This window comes from Protomyctophum bolini (assembly GCF_963924005.1).
Source record: "Protomyctophum bolini genome assembly, chromosome: 8".
In the NCBI taxonomy this organism is placed as follows: domain Eukaryota; kingdom Metazoa; phylum Chordata; class Actinopteri; order Myctophiformes; family Myctophidae; genus Protomyctophum; species Protomyctophum bolini.
This window is the reverse complement of record NC_137869.1, coordinates 43,599,436-43,620,726: the sequence shown is the minus strand read 5'-3', so window position 1 is coordinate 43,620,726 and position 21,291 is coordinate 43,599,436. Positions and strand designations below refer to the sequence as shown.

General features: G+C 44.5%; 2 protein-coding genes across 3 annotated transcripts in view; both read right to left on the bottom strand.

The window, feature by feature from the left end:
- Positions 1–21,291, bottom strand: part of rubcn (rubicon autophagy regulator) — a 473,816-nt gene that overhangs the window by 113,763 nt on the left and 338,762 nt on the right. The window lies entirely within an intron of this gene.
- On the bottom strand, positions 808–17,826 carry LOC308320254 (neuromedin-U receptor 1-like; the record flags this gene model as incomplete). Its single annotated transcript, XM_080770572.1, has 5 exons — positions 808–1,298; positions 12,832–13,024; positions 14,004–14,315; positions 15,770–15,913; positions 17,554–17,826. 5 exons carry the CDS (start codon positions 17,824–17,826, stop codon positions 808–810), a joined length of 1,413 nt encoding a protein of 470 aa, XP_080626698.1.

The window sequence follows — 21,291 nt, the reverse complement described above, 5'->3', positions numbered from 1 at the left end:
GGCTGCATGAACAGCCCTCGAGCGCTCGGTTTCTGCCCCCTCGACGTCGCAGCTCTTCTCATAGATGGCTCTGCCCCGGTAGAAAACACTGACATCACCAAATTTGTGGCTCAGGAGGTAGAGCAGGTCGTCCAATGATCCCTGGGTCGGCGGTTCGAATCCCGGCTCCTCCTGTCCCCATGTCGAAGTGTCCTTGGGCAAGACACTGAACCCTACATTGCCTCCAATGAGTTGTGTGTGAATGTGGGAAGTTGGCGTCGACTGTCCGCCGCTTCACCTCCCAATGTATGAATGAATGAACCATTGTAAAGCCCTTTGAGCACTTGGAAAAGTCCTATAAAAATGCAATTCATTATAAATACAAAGAAGTGGGCTTCCTATGCCAGATCTTCCCATAGGTCTCCCCAGGCGTTCATCTTTGAGCCAACATCTCCATGAATTCAAGGTTTCAATGAAAATAAGACATTTTTCGGGTGAACTATACACTCAACTATGAATATCACTCCGTTGCGCAGCAGTGTCACACACAATAAATAGCAGATCTACAAGCTCACAATGCATTGAGATGAACGCTGGCTGCTTTCCGTTGGACGATGACACGTTCACCCGGGCCTCGGCCCATCAATCCTGATTTCGCATTTCAGTCTCGCCGCTGTCTCGCGCCGCGGCATTGCGACGCGACACGTGTAAACTAGCTGTCGTGTATTTTTGACATTTGTGACACTGTTGTCGCGACAGGCTATGTATGTACAGTACATTCAACAGCGTGACACATTTTTTTTTAAAGCAGCACGAGTTTTCTTTCTCTCAACACGCAAAGCTGGTCTGGTTCTCCTCCGCCTTACCGTCCGCGCAGGGCGGCGGCTCTCCCCCCTCGGCAACAACGTCGTCGCAGCATTCCACCGCGGCACTGCCGCTGCCGTTGCCGCCGCTGCCGCCGCTCGTCGTCACGTCGCTGAGCGTGCTGCGCAGCGTCACGGTCCGCGTCACGCTGAGCGACTGCGCCCGGGCCGCGGCGGCGTGCAGCAGGCGCCCGCCAGGCGCCCCGCCGCGCCGGCGGCGGCCGCGCCCGCGGCACATGACCTCCTTGAACATCTCGCGGAAGCGCGTGGACATGAGGTTGTAGAGGATGGGGTTGACGGCCGCGCTGAGGTAGAAGAACACGCCCGAGACGACGTGCACGTACTCGTAGACGGCCAGCTGCCGCTCCGTCCATGCGGCGCCGCCGATGAAGCTCCACATGAGGCGGTCGCTGTGGAAGGGCGCCCAGCAGATGCCGAAGACCACCACCAGGATGACTGGAGGGGAGAGAGAGAGACAGAGACAGAGAGACAGAGAGAGAGAGTAATACATTGTGGTGTCAGCTATTGATTATATATACTAGCCCTTACTCGTTGTGAGATATTTGCCCCTGGGTACTGCGCCCTGGGTGCGTTTTCACATTTTTAATTCACTAATAAATTAATTATTAATTAATAATTTGTTAAATTGGAAAATTTAATTTTCGTTAAGACCTCCATATTAATATGGTCAATGCCTGTGTGAAAAGTGGGAGCGATTGGTGCAGGCAGTGAGGAGATATGGCGGTGTTTCTGACACACACACACACACACAGACACACATTCAGACAGACATTGACTGAATTATAGTATGATGATGATATATATATATATATATATATATATATATATATATATATATATATATATATATATATATATATAAAATACTAAGGTAAATTGAAATTATAAAAGAGTAATGCTGTTTTTTTTTAATTACTTGGTTAAATTTGCAAGCTGGAATGTATAGTTCATGCTCTGGCCTCTGTCCTACTGCCACCTACTGTCCGTTTATTGTATTACACAGTGGGCGAAAAAAAACACACCCCTTTTAAGACTAAACCACACCCATCAGAGGTGTGGCTTCCAGAGGTACTTTTCACATGAAAGGCATACCTATAGATGTCAGCCTGGTACAGACGAACAGAATGGGACTGTATACGGTATATAGATATATGTATACCTACAACATAATACAAATCCGTGTCTTTGTTTTGGAGTCTTTGTTTCTGACAGATTTCCAGGAAAATGCAAATTTTTAAGACGAGAAGGAGGGGAGAGAGTAGAGGAGGGGGAACGAACGAACAGACAAAGATAGAAGTGTGACGAGACGGAGCAACCTCGCGAAAGGCAGAGATAATGAGCATCGGAACCAGACAATGTCGGAGGACACCTAAGTAGTGCTTCCAATCAGTGGACTCTTAAATGCGCTATACCAGAGCTATACAATGGCATTGTAACGCAAACACTCGGGTGCCTCGTGTCGTGCGGATCCAAGGCCGTGTCTTTGCTGTTCCACAAAGACACGCCCCTCGCATGCGGAAATGCATGGTTTGTCGAGATTAGGGAGGAGGAACACGCTATAGAGAGAGTGCTTATAGCGGATTGGAATGCCATCGATGCATTGGAGAGATTGAGAGGGACAAAATCACGTTTAATCAAAGCATTGACGTTTGAATCAGACATTTAATCAGTAGCCGTGTCTACTGACCTATACCGCAACCGTCTCCTGCAGCGTGAAACGCCATACTGTGACGTTTTGGAGAAATTCAGTATAGGCTGCGTTCTGCGTTGATCTCTGTGCCTGGGGCTTTAGACACCCAGGGCGCAGTACCCCCATTGCAGTACCCCCCCATGGCCACAAGGCGGCGCCATACGAGGGGACCCCATGGGGAACCCGTGGAGAGCAGGCTCCTGGTCGAGGCCTTGGTCCCAAGTCCCCCCCCCCAGATAGTTCCCTACTGGATGCGTTGACAGCGAAGACCGCAAAGTCCGACATTTCTAACCCTGGCCTAACTTCAGTCTTAACCGGCCACATTAAGTCCCTTAACTGCATATCAGTTTTAACCTGCAGTCACTTAACCTCATCAGCCATCATGAATGGCCACGACAACGCGCCGTCGTTGCTGGTATAGCTCTGATGCTCTGATTAAACGTGATTTTTGTCCCCGTCTCCAAGCATTTCGAAACGGGTCCAGAGAGTGCTGACCATATAGCTCTAGAAAACACTGTTGAAATAGAACTGTGTGTCAAATGTGTGCCTGGCTAATCACACGACATCAATGGCTGACCTCATTTGTTGACTAAAAGGAAGCAAATTCTCTGTCGGGCACACCTCATATTTAGTCTTTGTTTTAGTCTTAAATTATACCGCCCTATTGATCATACTGTCGCGTCACACTGACTAAAGCATCAACAGTAGCAGATCCACACATCTGCAACAGTACTTCTATTTAAGAATTTGAATCCTGAAATGTAACAGTGTTTGGACATGAGGTTTCCCACTCGATAGAGACGCACATTGAAATAGACGCCCTTTGATACTGTGACGTACACATCTTTGCAATTTGCTTCCACTCAGCCACGAGAGCATTGGGGAAGTCTGACATGGTGATTAGGGTCTCATGGCAGCCAAACAAGAGCTCACATCACTTGACAAAATGTACGCAATTAGAAGAACTCTGCAACTGTATAGATCTTCCAATCTGTGTTTGCAAATGATCAAGCGAGCTTCTGGTGCATGCATGTGAACAATATTTCTTCTCTGACGAGCAGCCTCTTCCATACCAGTTATAACAATACAACTTTTACAGCTCTATCTCAGAATCAAAGAAGGCCGATTATAGTCATCGGTTGCCAGATATGCGTTAGTTAACTCATTTAGACCTGGCGTCGAATTTAAAAAAAAATCATCTGAAAGAATATTCAAATATTTGTGCCGCATTTTCACGACTTTTCAAATAATAGCAGACTCGTAGCGTGCCACTCGGTGCCGCGCTATGAGCTTCTAGATCTGCTATTTTCCAATAGCTATAAGATAATGCTTAGTTAAAACACCAAAAGGGGTTCCCGTACAGAATGGGTTTTAAAGCAAAAGGGGACACGTTGGCAGAGGTTTGGGTTGTGTACTTGAAAAAGAGAGAAGCAATCACGAGTAATTCATCTTGTGCACGGTTCTGGTAGAAATAGTCCTTTGGAAAGGAAAAACAGCACTCATTTTGGGGTTGTGTATAGTTAATTACCTTGTCATGATGTAACTAACTATTTCAATGGGTGAGATATGTCGCTCGCCTCTATTGCTGTTGATTACAAAAGAAGATGTGTCTCATTGACTTCTAGTACGACAAACAAAGCTGATGATAGTCTACCCTACAGGGTAACATCAGAGGCATCACGATACTGATGCCTTCATTATATTTCCAACACGATCTAAGTGTCTAATAGCCCATCGGTATGCAATGACATATTCATTATAGATGATTTCATGGTCTAATAGCCCAATGTTTTGCAATTAAGTATATTCAGCATATTTGTAATGGGATACTGTCTAGTCCTGACAGTTTTCTGAAAAAGCTATGTTTCTATGCCAGTCGATTTTTCAAAAATATCATTCCTACAAGCTCGTAGCGTGCTGCGCGCTGCTGCTGCGCTTAAAGGTATATTCAGTGATTTCACTTAATTCAAATATGACTTATTTTTTCGGGGTTTTTTTAGACAATCCTCCCTACTATAGAGTGTGCTGACCATATAAGAAGTTCCTCCCTGTCCCCGGTTAACCCCTGGGGTAAAAAAAAAAACCTTTTTGGCTATAGGTGGCCCAGCCTTCATCCAATCAGGATAGAGATGAGCCTTCCACCAATCACGATCAAGCAGGGGCGGCCTTGGTATGCGTGCTGTTGGCCTGTCACTGTATAGTGTGTGCATGTACACATCTTGTTACTGGGGCGGACCGGGTTGTTTTTCCAAATCACGAAATCACTGAATGCTCCTTTAATATGCCAAAAAAACAACCCACAAAAAGTTAAAATAGATGAAATATAGTAAAAGCAACCATACGGAAAAGGCAGAAAGATGAGTTAAGTGAATTGCACTGATTGACCCCCCCCCCCCCCCCCGTACTCTCAATTTGCTGTCCGCCTCGAGGCCACTAACTCACCTGACAGCTCAGTATTACAGTTCTACACATCAGAGGCGCATGGGAGCCATATTGGATTTATAATCGAAAATGTGCCTGTGCACAGTACATTCATTTCAGCCGCTATACCGACGCACCATTAGAAAAGTAATGACATCTCCCCATTATTATTGCCTCACTTTTTTCTCTTTTCTTTTTTAACCCATTCTGAACGGGAACCCATTTTTGGTGTTAGCATCATGTTATGCTTTATCTATTGAAAAATAGCAGATCTACAAGCTCATAGCGCGCCACCGAGTGGCGCGCTACGAGCTTGTAGGTCTGCTATTTTTGAAAAAATCGAAGAACGACTGACATTTCTAGAATCTGATCTCAGGTCAGAATGGGTTAATCAGACCCAGTGTGTGTCCAGTGGAAACCTCGTATGAATCTGATCTCAGGTCAGAATGGGTTAAGTCAGGCAGAAGAAGAGCGGCGCTTATAGTGTTTCTCGTTGGCGCCAAAGCAACGGGTTATTGAAGCGTGCACATTCTCTGTGTGTATAATTAGAGACAATTGCTACGGTGATTTGTGTCAGCTGTCCCTGTGCCAATGAGAGAGAGAGAGAGAGAGAGAGAGAGAGATAGAGAGAGAGAGAGAGAGTATTGATGGAGAGCAGGTTAGGCAACCGCAGGCACAGGGGATCACTGGCCTATAAGTGTGTGAGAGAGCATTTTTCTTTTACAATTACACACTGTATATGTAAACAAATGTAGGCAATTAAATGAAGTCCCCTCACATCTATATACAAATTGCAATCTGCACACAATTCTACATTAATTTTAACTCTGATTGCTGGTGGTGTTCTAATTTTTCTTTTTTTTTAATTTCTACAATTGTACGGCATACGGGGCAACAGATGGCATTTCAACCAACCTGCCATGAGGAGACAAAATCAATATTTGCCTCCAGAGGAAACGTGCAACTCCCGGTGACACATTAATCCAATTTGGAACTTCGGCGTTCCATACAGACAGAGAGATTTACAATTTCATGCAATTTCACCACACTTTGTAGTTGGCCAGTGGGGAAGCTCTTCTAGTGATTATAGACCCAGAAGCGTCTCATTTATGGTCACTCGGTCCCTTAAGTCTCCATTCAACCAAGTCTGGTGATTTGAAACGGTGTCCTTCTGCTCTCTGCATGGTGACAACCAGTGGGTGGAAAGCAACTAAGTACTGTACCATTTTGAGGTATATTTGTACTTTACTTGAGTATTTCCAATTTTCAGTACTTTTACTTCTACTCCACCACATCTCAGAGCCAACATTTTAACTTTTACTTCACTACAATTATTTGAAAAATTGAGTTATACTAGTTACTTTGGAGATTTTAATTTTGATTAGAAAACATACATTATAACAAAGCTTTATTTTGGCAATTTGAAAATAGCCGATCTACAAGCTCACAATGCAGTTAATAGTTGCATTGGAGATTATAATTTTGATTAGAAAACATACATTAACCACTTCAACTATATTTTTTGGCAATTTGAAAATAGCCGATCTACAAGCTCACAATGCGCGATTTTCAATAGATTTTGTACACATTTTGAACTTGTGAAATGGGACATTCTGCAATATGAGTACTTGTACTTTTAGTACTTTAAGTACATTTTGATGCTGATACTTTTGTACTTTTGCTCAAGTACATTTTCAATTCCGTACTTTGACTTGTAACGAAGTAGTTCTAAATTGCACTATTGGTACTTTTACCTAAGTAAAACAAATTAGTACTTTTTCCACCACTGGTGACAACTTTACTTATATCTAACCTTTAGACGAGCAGTTCTAAGTCACGAAGCCGAACTGTGACATTTTCGAATGGAATGGAACCCCTATTTCTATTTTTACCCCAAAGGTTATGGTATTGTTTGATGAGATATAGTTTGAGAGCTGATGAACGCCTGCAATGCGTGATTCGGCATGTAATAAAGTGACACACAGTATACAGTGGTATGATATACCACTGTATACTGTGTGTCACTTTATTATTGCTTTATTATGCTTCACATATTATGTGAAGCCAGGTGGAACAGCATGGTTTCAGTTATAACTTATGAATGAACCCTTATGGAGACTTGAGTGAAGGGCGAGGCCTTAACAATTTACAATTTAGGCATTTAGCAGACGCTCTTGATCCAGAGCGACTTACATTCAAGCAAAAACAAAAGCATGTCATACATCACATATATAAAAAGTAGTTATCATGAATCGCGTATAAGCTAAGAACGTAACAGTGGAGTATCTATGTCAACTATACTATACTATATTATACTATAGGCCTACAATATACATGTGTACTATAAAGTGCTATGACTACATGAAATGCAATTCTAGTGCTGTCTACGTAACGAGCTATAAGTCTGTCTAAAATACTAATCTAAGTCGACGTAAAATGCTATCTAAGGGGCTAGGCTAGGGCAAGTGCTACGGGCCATGGTGGAGTCTGAAGACCACATAGGCCACTATAGGGCTATAGTGGCCGCGTTCTGGTGACATTCTTCAAATGTGATCTGACACGCTGTGAAGATTGTAGCTTGTAGAAGCTTGTATAGATCTGCTATTTTCGGTGAAGAGATTTGGGGCTATATCTTGCCTTATCCCTTATCCCTAAACTAATTTGCCATTTCTTTTACTATTTAAAAAAAAACCTTTAAAATAGTTCAAATAGCCGATCTACAAGCTCACGATGTAGATCGGCAAGTTGAACTATTTTAAAAGGTATTTTTAAAATAGTAAAACAAAATGGCAAATTGTGGCGCAAGATGGAGCCCTTGGTGTAGAGGGGAAAAAAAAGGTATGGACCTCAGAGGGGTCTCGGGCCAGTTAAGTACAGGGCTTATGTGCTTAAGTAGAAATGCAATTATTGAACATTTGCACTGCGTTCCGCCGAGGGCCTGATACTGCATAAATCAACATATTACAAATGAGATCATGATAACAGCGAGTCAAATTCACTTCCACTTAGACCAGCTGAGATATCACCTTCTCCCCCCGGCACTTCGCCTCGCCTCGTTGAGCTCGCTTGACAAGCGCAATTAGATGACCTGTCACAGAGTGGCTCTCCGCTTCCACAGGACGAAAAGCATATACGAGCTCATCATTGGCGTGTTGTTTCTGTCACCTCACATTATGGTCAGCATAATGCAGCTGCCTATAGCTGTGCCAGCCTGCCAGATTGTCAAACACAATCGGCTCATGTTCAGGAGGGAAGCTGACCTGAGGAGGAGGACGAAGGCTCTACCACGTCCTCCGGGTGGCAGGTGAACAGCAGTGACAACACGAGGAGGGTGGTATGACGACTAAATTGGGGAGGTAAACACCCACGTTTTAAGTTTGATATGTGTTGAGGCTTGGGCCGTGGCAAAGCGGTCCAGGAATCTTGGCCGGTAGTCCAAGTCTGGCAGTGTGCCGCGGGTTCGACTCCCCCCCCCCCCCCCATCTCTCTCCCCATTTCCTGTCAGCCTACTGTCTGTACCTCTATAAAAACAATCACACCCGTGTGAAGTGAGGGGCACTCTTATCATCTTTCAACATCGAGGAGGGAATTTGGTGATGTAATGATGATGTAACACAAAAGGTGTCAAAACAAACATTACATTATCTTTATTGTTAACGGGATTTAATGTTTGGTAGTTAAGGGCGTTTATTCTCCCCAAACTCCTCCACCAAAAGTCCAGTCGTACAGAATTGTTCAGTGCAATAATTATCAATAGCAAACTGTAATACTGGCAACGAAATAAAGGACAAAAAGATAAATAAATACTTAGGCAACACTCCTTAACAAAACCCAAACAGGATGAGAGCTCTCTTCAGGCTGTACCTTGATTACACAAGGCCCTGTAGCTCTCCCTCAGGGATGTTATTTGTGTCAATGCCCACATCCAACTAACTTGTCTGTCCCTGCAGCCTCCCTTAAATAGGAGTGGATCCTACCACTGGACACAGACTCAATTAGTCCATTTCTTCTCAATAAATACTTTCAATATAAATACTTCCATAAATAACACCTTGAATACACAGTAACCTAAACATTCTAAATAATGTGTTACAAATAAACAAGTATAAAACAGAATGAACACTCAATGACAATTGCTCAAAGCATAAGGAGAAATACCCCTCTCCTGCATAGCACTTGGCCCCTTCCTCATCAAGGGAAATGCCACCAGCAGTGCAGGAGAGACAACTAACCAATCAGTGATTACAATTTCCATAAAGGTTAAAACAATAGTCCTTGCATATTATAGGCAACAGTTTCATGTGTGTTTGTATATAGGGCACGGGTTGCCCCGTGACATTTGTGTTAGGGATAAAACAAACGTTAATTTCTCTTAATTGTCAATGGCGTTTAAAAAAAAAACATTGAACTAAAAACAAACATTAGACCTCTATATAGGAGGGGCTAGCACCCCTCAAAAATATAAAATAAAGGAGAAAGCCACAACAACAAAAACATTTAAGTTTGATAATGTGTCTATGGCAAGGTTGGGACATTACTGAAGGGCCAATGAGGAAGACGCAGGTTTTTGATGACAAACTATAATCCTTTGACACATTTCCAGAGTACCACCACCATCCTAGACCAGAGTACCAGCACCATCCTAGACCAGAGTACCACCACTATCCTAGACCAGAGTACCAGCACCATCCTATACCAGAGTACCACCACCATCCTAGACCAGAGTACCAGCACCATCCTAGGCCAGAGTACCACCACCATCCTATACCAGAGTACCACCACCATCCTAGGCCAGAGTACCACCACCATCCTAGACCAGAGTACCACCACCATCCTAGACCAGAGTACCACCACCATCCTAGACCAGAGTACCACCACCATCCTAGACCAAAGTACCACCACTATCCTAGACCAGAGTACCACCACCATCCTAGACCAGAGTACCAGCACCATCCTAGACCAGAGTACCACCACTATCCTAGACCAGAGTACCAGCACCATCCTAGACCAACAGCTGTGCCGGGATTAAATTGTGTACAAAACATACTACTGGCTTGATGCTATAGTTCTATGTCACTTCTAACTGGTGCGGATATGAATATTGGATATTAGGAATTTGCATACCTAAAATATCAGTGACGGTATACACTATATCCTATACACTACAAACTACCACAGTTTTGCAGCTTTAAGAAAAGAGTTGCCTAATAAAGGCAGAGAGCAGAAAAAGGCAAAAAGGCAGTGGACCGAAATGTCTGCTGCTATCTATTATTACAATTGTCAAGTTGGTCGCCAATGAAAAGCGGCAAAAAATGTGAACAGGTCGCCAACTAGCCAATGAAAAGCGCCAAAAGCGGTGGACATGTCGTCAGAGCTCTCAGCCCCTCCCCTTGCGAGCCTGCAATTTGCGAAGCGGGCGCAAATTCTAGTTCAATACATAAGAGATCCTAAAAGGAGTAAAGGACCAAGTGAAAGCTGGTGTTTTAACTGATATTACTCTCTCTCTCTCTCTCTCTCTCTCTCTCTCTCTCTCTCTCTCTCTCTCTCTCTGATGTCTTCCCAGTGTAGTGATGCACAAGTGGCAATGGCAATTGAACCCCAGTCTCCCACTCGCCAGACCAACGCACAACTTGTCGTGCCAATAATAGGGCTGAGCCCGATGGGCAGGGCTGTTGGCTGGGTCTTCTACACCAGAAACAGCAGTCAGGGAGGTCTGTGCAATGATATGTCTCCCCATACCAGCACACACCCACTACCAAACCAGTCATAGTTGGTTACACAGGCAGCATTATGTTCACAGCTGCATCTCCAGACTCATGCATGGCGCATGTGCTCAGTGTCAACACGCTTCCATCTGTGAAGACAGCGGGGCGCCAATAGTGGACGACGTGCCAATTCTGGTGAATGCCGCCCAGAGGCAGTGGATCAGGAGGTATAGAGAGGGTCCCATGATCATGTTGGAATCCGAGGGTTCCAGGTTCGATTCCCTGCAGCTCCTTCTGGCTATACCTGTCGAAGTGTCCTTGAGCAAATACACTGAAACGAACCCCTCACGGCTCACGGCGAGCAGATTGCTGCCTGGCATGGTTTCCTCCGCCGTCGGTGTGTGAATGAATGGGTGAATGTGAAGTTCTGCACATTGTAAAGCGCTTTGGAGAAAAGCGCTATTAGAATGAAGTCCATTTCCATTTCCTCCAGTGGACGTGTGGCGCTTATACCACCCTCGTGGAGCCTGTTTCTGACAGTTTGAGTAGCGTAGCTGGAGGTCATTTTGCAGGGGTCAGGCAGTGCTAAAACCCTGTTCCTCCTCGCACAAAGAAGCAGATATACCGGTCCTGGGCCTGCCGCTGGGTCCTGGGCCTGCCCTTTACGGTCCTATTTTACGGTTATATGTGCAGCTGTCCTTCCGGTCTTCTGGTATCACCTGCAAGGTCTTGAGACTGTGTTGGGAGACACGGCAAACCTTCTTCCACCCGTGCGTGCGTGGCTGCGTGTGTACGTATGGATGTGTCATGTGTTCCATTCTGGAGAAGCTGGGCAACCTGTACAACCTGCTTGGACTACAGGTACCACCCAAGCACCCAGAGCCGAGAGAAAGAATTGAAGCCAAATCGACATGCTGGAGGCAAAATAATTGAAGCCAAATGGCTCAGGGGTAGAGTGACCGGATGCGGGAACCGCAAGGTTCGGACCCGGGCTCCCCCAGAGTTAGTGTCAAAGTGTCCTTGAGCAAGACTCTGAACCCCCAATTGCTCCCGATGTGCAGGTTGGTGCCTTGCATGGTTTCCTCCGGCATCGGTGTGAATGTAATGCACACAATCTCTGTAAAGCGCCTTGGATAAAGGCGCTATATAAATGCACCATTTACCATTTGACCAACACCAACCATAGGTACTGCAGCTGGGGCAACACACATGAGCAAGCGCTACAACACGATTCGAATACAATTCAATGGCGCAAATAGGACCCAAATATCCTGCGCCCATCATTTTGTCCGACCCGGAAGGAGAGGTGAAAAGGGGGTATGCACTAGGTGAGAAACTCCATGCAAGTGGATAGGGATGTCCGGTGCCCTCTCTATTATTTTATGCCGTAGTACTTGCCCTACCTGGGGCGCATACTTAGTTTAGACTAGTCATTGGTTAGACATAAGGTTGGTGAGGGGTGCGTTAAGACGACCGGATTAAGGTTGGTGAGGGGTGCGTTAAAACGACCGCATTAAGGTTGGTGAGCGGTGCGTTAAGGGTTGGGAGAGGGTTAAGGTTAGGTTTAGGTGTGCTGCCCCGTGGGAGGTTAGGGTTAGGGTGAGGGTTTGAAATACGATGCAGGACTAATGACTGGTCTAACCAATGACTAGTCTAAACTAGATGCCAGGTCATTATTGATCTGGAATCTTGTAGTGTTTATGGTTTCAATGTATACGGACATGCTACTACTCATGGTAGGTTATTGGTGTACGTATACTAGATGACTATTAATATGCATTTGATGTATTACCACGTTCTTGTTCTTGCTTACTGTAAGTCGGCTAAATGCCTAAAATTGTAAATTGGACTCTTAGCAGAGCACAGGAATAGAGAAGAAGTGTGTGGAGTGTGTGCATGGCCAGCAGCACCACATGCAAACCATTCTGCATGTGGGGGTTGTTTTGCTTTTGCCTCTCAGTTGGTCCACCAAAGCAAGTGAAATGGATTGATCCTACAATCGGACCAATTATATCTCTTAATATGTTTATCTGGCTTGGTGTCACAATTCACACACATTTCACACAAATGCACACGCACGCACGCACGCACGCACGCACGCACGCACGCACGGACGTCGTCGGAGTGAATCGGAGCGACTTCAACCACTCACACAGCATCTTGGTGACCTGTCTGCGGCGTGCCTTCTGCTGCTGCGAGCGGACGTTGCAGAAGCTGTCCTGCTCCAGGCCGGCCTTGGCCTCCAGCCCCTGCAGCATCTTCTCGCGCTTCAGCTGCAGGCCGATGAGCAGGTAGAGCACGCTGATGGTCAGCATGGGCACCGCGAAGAACAGCACGGCCGTCACCTGCAGCCGGGATTTAACGGGCGGCAGTTTTAGCTTCGTTTTCATCAGCTCGCAGAGCCGATCTGAATTTACAAAACGACCGTAAAAGACGATCGTATAGTGTACGCTTTTACATGACTGGCCTGCCTCTAGACCTAGAGGCTGCCTCTAAGCCAATGGGAGACTTGGCCATAAAACCCATAGTCTGAACTCTGTACAAATGAAAACCCATGCCCTGAATGCCACAACGTGTTGGAGGCTGTGTTGTGAACTTGTGAATCACTACCGCCCCATCTGGTGGAATCAGGTAAGGTTTATGCACCTGAACAGAGTGCCATCTGAACTACGGTTTGTTCCCGTTGATCAGGAGCAAAAACGTGCTGCAAGTTGCTATCATAATATGACTTCAGTCATTTCTTGTTTTTGTTTTAGTCAGTCCTTTTGAATACCATTTGATTTAGTTTGTGTCATATTTTGGTCATCTGAAATGTTTTAGTCTATAGTTTTCATATCATGTGATTTTGGTCGACTGAATCTACAGTTAGTTTTGTCGACAACAAAGTATTTTGGCAACAGCGATATACTACCCCATGATATAATATATTTAAAGTATGAATGAATGAACCATTGTAAGCGCTTTGAGTAGGCACGTAGTGCATAGAAAAGCGCCATAAAAATGCAATTCATTATTATTATTAAAGGTATATTCAGTGATTTCACTTAATTCAAATATCACTTATTCTTTTGTTTTGTTGTGATAATCCTCTCTACTATAGTGTGCTGACCATATAAGGAGTTCCTCCCTGTCCCCAGTTAACCCCCTGGGGGGGGGGTCAAAAAACCTTAGGTTTCGTTTTTTGGCTCTCTATCCTGATTGGATGAAAGGCTTAGAGGTCCCACAGCCAAAAACGAAACCTACGGTTTTTTGAGTGAAATCACTGAATATACCTTTAAAACTCATTGCTGAATTTGAACCGAATGGAGACAACACCGCCCTCACCTGGATGATCAGGTTGTACATCCAGTGTGGCTTCACCACCGTGCAGATGGCCGACTCCGGCATCCACGACGCGCCGCCGCCGCCGGCGCCCGGCGGCGATCGCTCGGGCAGCGTTTCGATGCCGTGCAGGCTGGTGTTGGGTATGGCGCACAGCACCGACAGGCCCCACACGGTCAGGATGACGCGCTTGGCGTGCGCGCGCGTCACCACGCACTTGGCGCGCAGCGGGTGCACCACGGCGATGTAGCGCTCCACGCTCAGCGCCGTCACGTTGAGGATGGAGGCGAAGCAGACCGTCTCGAACAGGAAGGTCTTGAGGAGGAGGTGGCACAAGGTTGTTATAGTTAACGACTGGCACAAGGTTGTTATAGTTAACGACTAACAAGGTGGCACAAGGTTGTTATAGTTAACGACTAACGAGGTGGCACAAGGTTGTTATAGTTAACGACTAACAAGGTGGCACAAGGTTGTTATAGTTAACGACTAACAAGGTGGCACAAGGTTGTTATAGTTAACGACTAACGAGGTGGCACAAGGTTGTTATAGTTAACGACTAACGAGGTGGCACAAGGTTGTTATAGTTAACGACTAACGAGGTGGCACAAGGTTGTTATAGTTAACGACTAACAAGGTGGCACAAGGTTGTTATAGTTAACGACTAACGAGGTGGCACAAGGTTGTTATAGTTAACGACTAACGAGGTGGCACAAGGTTGTTATAGTTAACGACTAACAAGGTGGCACAAGGTTGTTATAGTTAACGACTAACAAGGTGGCACAAGGTTGTTATAGTTAACGACTAACGAGGTGGCACAAGGTTGTTATAGTTAACGACTGGCACAAGGTTGTTATAGTTAACGACTAACAAGGTGGCACAAGGTTGTTATAGTTAACGACTAACAAGGTGGCACAAGGTTGTTATAGTTAACGACTAACGAGGTGGCACAAGGTTGTTATAGTTAACGACTAACAAGGTGGCACAAGGTTGTTATAGTTAACGACTAACGAGGTGGCACAAGGTTGTTATAGTTAACGACTAACAAGGTGGCACAAGGTTGTTATAGTTAACGACTAACAAGGTGGCACAAGGTTGTTATAGTTAACGACTAACAAGGTGGCACAAGGTTGTTATAGTTAACGACTAACAAGGTGGCACAAGGTTGTTATAGTTAACGACTAACGAGGTGGCACAAGGTTGTTATAGTTAACGACTAACAAGGTGGCACAAGGTTGTTATAGTTAACGACTAACGAGGTGGCACAAGGTTGTTATAGTTAACGACTAACGAGGTGGCACAAGGTTGTTATAGTTAACGACTAACGAGGTGGCACAAGGTTGTTATAGTTAACGACTGGCACAAGGTTGTTATAGTTAACTAAAAATGGGACTTGTGGACAAGAGATGCAGTATAAGTCATTTTACAATTGGTTGCATGCTGAAAACGACCAATCTACGAGCTCACAACGCGTCACGCTACGACGCATTGTGAGCTTGTAGATCGGCTATTTTCAGCAAGTGCAAAAACAGTCATTACGACGGCATCAAGGCCCGCCGAAATACATTTCAGTCGACCAAATCAACTGTAGATTTAGTCGACTAAACTCTCATGACACTAAAACATTCCGGGTGACTAAAATGTGACTGAAACTAAATGAAAACTATTGAAGAGACTATACGACTAAAACTAAAATCAAAATTTGCTGCCAAAAAACAACACCGAACTAAACTATAACGGGAAAAAAACAATCCCAAACTATATTGTGTAACCTTGAAGTGGCAGCCGCCGGCGCCCAGCAGGAAGGGGTAGTTCTGCCACATCTCGTACAGCTCCAGCGGCATGCCCAGCAGCAGCACCAGCAGGTCAGACACGGCCAGGCTGAACAGGTAGTAGTTGGTTGGCGTCCACATCACCTTAAAAAAGGTTTCATGACGTCAATTTCCATTTATGTTTATTTTTCGTTTTTTCTTTTAGGTTTTATTATGTCAATTACACGCAGAAGAAATGAACTTTGAACATTCAGTGGGGTTGTTTGTGGTCTCGAGCTTTCTCTGGGGTTTGGAAGCCTTTTGAGCTGCAATGAAAACAGGCTAATCGGTGAAAACAGTGACGTCACAAACAGCAGGAACATCAGAGCACTTGTTTGAGCCAGAAACCCCCAGAACACAGAAAATCTACTGAATGTTAAAAGTTCAGGTTTTTTTGGGTAAAATTGAGCTCACAAAACCTAAAAACAAACAAGAAAAAATACAACATTTACCTGACATTTTTCATGTCACAATACCTTAAATTGTTCAGTGGTGGGAAAACATACTCACATTTTTTACTTAATAGAAGTAACAATTCTGCAATGTAGACAAGTAAAAGTCCGGAATTCAAAATGTGCTTGAGGAAAAGTGGAAAGGTATACATAAAGGAGCATTCAGTGATTTGGAAAACCTCCGGTCTGCCCCGGTGTGCACAAGATGTGCACATGCACACAATATACAGTGGGGTGGAACACGCGACAGGTCAACAGCACGCACACCAAGGCCCGCCCCCGCTCGATCATGATTGGCGGATTAAGGCCCTCGCTATCCTGATTGGATGAAGGTTGGGGCCACCTATAGCCAAAAACGAAACCTATGGGTTTTTTTTTTACCCCCCATGGGTTCACTGGTGACAGGGACGGAACTCCTTATATGGCCAGCACACTCTATAGTATAGGGACGATTAACAAAACAAAAAAAGAATAAGTGATATTTGAATTAAGTGAAATCATTGAATATCCCTTTAACCCAGGGGTAGGCAACCTGCTGCTCTAGAGCCGCATGTGGCTCTTAGGCCCTCTCCTGTGGCTCCCAGTTGCTAGGGCAAAGAAGTATGAAAAGGAATAAGAGGTTTCCTTTTTTCTTTCAATCATAATTTATAATTTTAGTATGCATAAAGTTATTCTTCCATTTTGATATTGCAAAACAATGTTGCCTATACACCAGATAAAAATAAGAAACACATTTAATGAAGGATAATAAAGAATGCATGAATGCCAAGACATCTTTGTTTGCTTTCACCACCAATGCTGCATGCTGGCTTGCTCTGAGAAATTAGCAAACAATAAAATGTAATATTGAAAGACCAGAAAAATCACAAATAATTAAAGTTTGCTTTATTAAACATATTTTGTGGCTCTAGATAGAATTGTAATTCTTTTTGGGGCCAAAAATGGCTCTTTTGATAATAAAGGTTGCCTACCCCTGCTTTAACCCATTCTGAACGGGAACCCGTTTTGGTGTTAGCATCATGTTATGCTTTAGCTATAGAAAAATAGCAGATCTACAAGCTCATAGCGCGCCACCGAGTGGCGCGCTACGAGCTTGTAGGTCTGCTATTTTTGAAAAATCGAAGAACGACTGACATTTTTAGAATCTGATCTCAGGTCAGAATGGGTTAATCAGACCAAGTGTGTGTCCAGTGGAAACCTCGTATGAATCTGATCTCAGGTCAGAATGGGTTAAGTAAAACAATTGAGCACTTTTTCCACCACTGGTATATACTTTCCAACCTATATACTGACCTTGTTGCGCGCGATGACGGTGCACGTGAGCACGTTGCCCACGGCGCCCACCAGGAAGATGAGCAGGTAGTTGAGGCAGACGGGGAGGAACACGGACGAGCGCCGCGGCCCCAGGTACTTCTCCAGGTACTCCTCGTCGGTGAGACACGCGTTCTCTAGCTCAATGCTGATGCCGCCGCCGCCGCCGCTGTTGTTATTGGGGTTCACAGCGAAGCTGAGGTTGTTGCACCGCGGTTCTGGGAGGAGGCAGTTCAAGCCGACGGAGCCAGCCATCGCTTCAGAAGAGCAATTGTTGACGGACAACATGGTTGGAGACAAGCAGACTCAGCGCCTGTGGGGCCGGGGAGTGGAACTGTTAGGTTTTAGATCAGTCATGAGATTTGCAGTGGTGTCATGGTCGTAGATACGCACTACCACGCCGTGGTACCAAAATAAATTGTGCACATGCACGCGCAGGAACGGAACGGTGCGCACACACACATGCACGCTATAGAACGCGTCCCCCTAGATTCAAGAGAAGACACACCTATAACCATCTCGGTCAACAGACTCACCACTCACCAGACTTTCCAAGACGCACCAAGTAGTAATATAGCCGGGTAGCCACAGGCCCAAAATTGGACAGGACCTGTGATGTCATGCAATACTTTTATTTACCAAGTGAATAGAGAAAACACAAATAAAGAATATGGCATGACATCACAGGTTAATCCTTAACCATTGAGCTTTTGGGCCTGTGGCTCACCGGCTATAAAGTACCCAGTCTAGGTTTACTTGCGGTGGGCGTCCCCCTATTTTCACACCGTGTCAAGTACCTAGTAATAATAATACATACAATTGATATAGAGCTTTTCAAGGTACTTTGCATAACAACACCTGTTGCGGCGGTTTAAAGGCCACCGCGAGGAGCTAAACTTGAGAGTAAAGAGACGCTTGTATGACGCGCACGCAATGAATTCAGGTCCATTCCAGCTGTAAGTTTGACCGTTTATTCAGTCACCACACGTAAGTCACAACAGTTCCCAGGCTTTAGCTATGACTGAACGTGGTTGTTAAGGTGATAAAAGGTGCGTTTGATACGGTCAACAGAAATGTCTTCTCCCACGCTCACCTCCTATCTCTGTACAACTTCCCTCTCACCCAAGTGACAGGTAAACGCCATGAAAGTAGAGTGGCAGTGCCCCCAGCCCCGGTGACACGCCCACTACCTGTGCAGTGCCCATTAAAGTGACATACCTTGCGTCAATCATAATAGCACATTAGAATGCAAACACATTACGGCTCCTACAACACCTTTAAGTTGAAGTAAGGTAAGCAACACAGCACAGCAGTATATGGCTCCAGTAAGCAACACTTGGAATGCCTCCTCCACCATCAAAGAGATTATTTTTGACACCGCAGGCCGCACAGTATAAAGATATTTGTCTGATTATTTTAAGTCTACTTTTGTGTGTGTGTGTGTGTGTGTGTGTGTGTGTATCTAAAACTCTCATACACTATAAACAATATAGGCTTATCAGCAGTTCTGTGCGCATGCATGCTATGTGCACATGTCGTTTGCTAGTGCACGTGGGTGCGTGTGTAACCATGGTACCAAAAATAAATCACCATTACTGAGATTTGTCTCAGGAGATTTGTGTCAGGTGTGCGTGTGTGCGTGCGTGTCTTTTAGGAGGTGTGCAGGTGTTTATTGTACCCATGCTGTGTCAATTTCCTCTCATTAGGCTCCATGTACACTCACTCCATCAGCTCATTATTTTCCAACCAGGTCATTATTTTCCAACCAATCAAGACTGGACTCTCTCACTTCACACCTGCACACCATGCCGTACCAATCACTCAAACCCTGCTTTTCAGTTTGCGGCTCGCCAGATTGTATCCCACATGTGTGGCAATTATCTGTGCGTTTATTGCCTTCAGGTGTTGATTTACTTGTTTACAGTGTTTGGGGTTTAATTTCCAATTTAGTTTCAATCGCAAATAAACGTTGTGATTGTTGAGAACTGCGTTCATGGAGCAAGCCTTATTGTTCTGTCTGAAATTACTTTTGTTCCATTGTGTGAGAAAGGTAGAGAGTGAAGAAATCTGTTGGGAATATTTAAGTTTGATGTGGTGTCTTAAATATTGAAATTAATATTGATTTGGCACACTGACTATCAAGAAGAAAACATGGCCCTGCATCTCAAGGGCCATGCATTTGTCTTTCTTTTCTTCTTTTTGTATTGATTTATTTTACGTTTTCACATAAAGATGAATCGTCAATGTATACAAATAAAGTAAGACAAACTAGAAAGGTATAAATTAAAAGCACAATACAATATAGATTGAACAAACAAGAAAAACACAAAAAAGAGGAAAGGGCAAGCAGCACATCAAAGTAATCATGAAACTATTGATACACAATACAGTCAGTACGTTATTCATTAGGAAAAATATATAGGCCCTACACAACACACATGGGCACAATAACAGAAGGCAAATTGCAAGAGTACAGCTGGGGCTCTCCAATCAAATCAATCACTTTCTTTATAAATCAGAGTAGATAGATCCCTGGGCAAGCAGCGGCTGCCATATAAAGCTATTTTATCTCTCTTTTAATTTGGCACTGAGCCTTTCCATTGGAGGTATTCTGTAGGTTTCTCTATAGGCTACAACTGAGTCACTGATGGAGGTTTTTCGTGAATCCAATTGAACAAATTTGGACGCCATTTTCTAGCTACACAGAGAAGCTTATTCAGTAGCTTAGCTCTTTCTTTTGTCACACAAGACCTGGCTATCTTGTGACATTCCCAGAAACAGTGTATAGGCCTATACGAACCAACCAATTCAATGCACAATGGGGACCTACTGGGATCGATTTTTATTCAAGATTCCAGGTGTTCTGTGTTGCCTATATATGAAGTATCCTATACTGCATCCCTTTGAACCTATTACTTAGAAAAGTAGACTGAGAAGATTGAATGCATTCAGATAAACAATCTTCGTCGTACTCGGTTTGAAAGTCCCTTTCCCTGGAGGTTGTTGTGATATACAACGTGCTGTGTACTGATAATTGGTACTTGTACGTGAATATGACATACTTTAGAACTGTGTTAGAGCACGCTGAAGGCCGCGTGCTGGCAGGCAGTGATTTGTGATGTCTAGTCAGTGACGTCATTAGGACATGAAGTATCAAAGCTATATATATGCTGCTGTATGAGTAATAAACCTTGTGAGCGTTTTAATGTGACCATGTCTCTGTGTCATGTTGATATCTTCTCCCGGGCTAGCCTGTCTGTCTGTCCGCCGCCGAACCATGGAAATGTCAACCGGGTCGTCACACACCAGAACCAGACGAGGGTCCAATACTTAGAACAGAGTTTCATAACAGAGGTGTTTGTCGTAACTCTGAAAAGTATCATACAAATATGAAATCAAGCTTTATAGTATAATAATGCATAATAGAGTCCTCCAAGGGTCCGAGACGAGGCTCGTCTCGAGGAAACTTAGTGTCATTATTGATAAAATACAGGCGAGCCTGTAAATATAAGCAAAGAAATATTTCCGTGGGACTATACAAATGAGTTCTTGACCATTTCAAATGACATGAAAACACCATTGACATCAAACAGGTCTCCTATGACTCTCTAATGCCTTTATGATACCGTGACCGAAAAACGGCACTCCTGATTCCTGGGGCAAAATGGCAGGCCTGCAGTGCCATGCAGTTTGTGCATGAATAGGTTTATGGTCACCAGT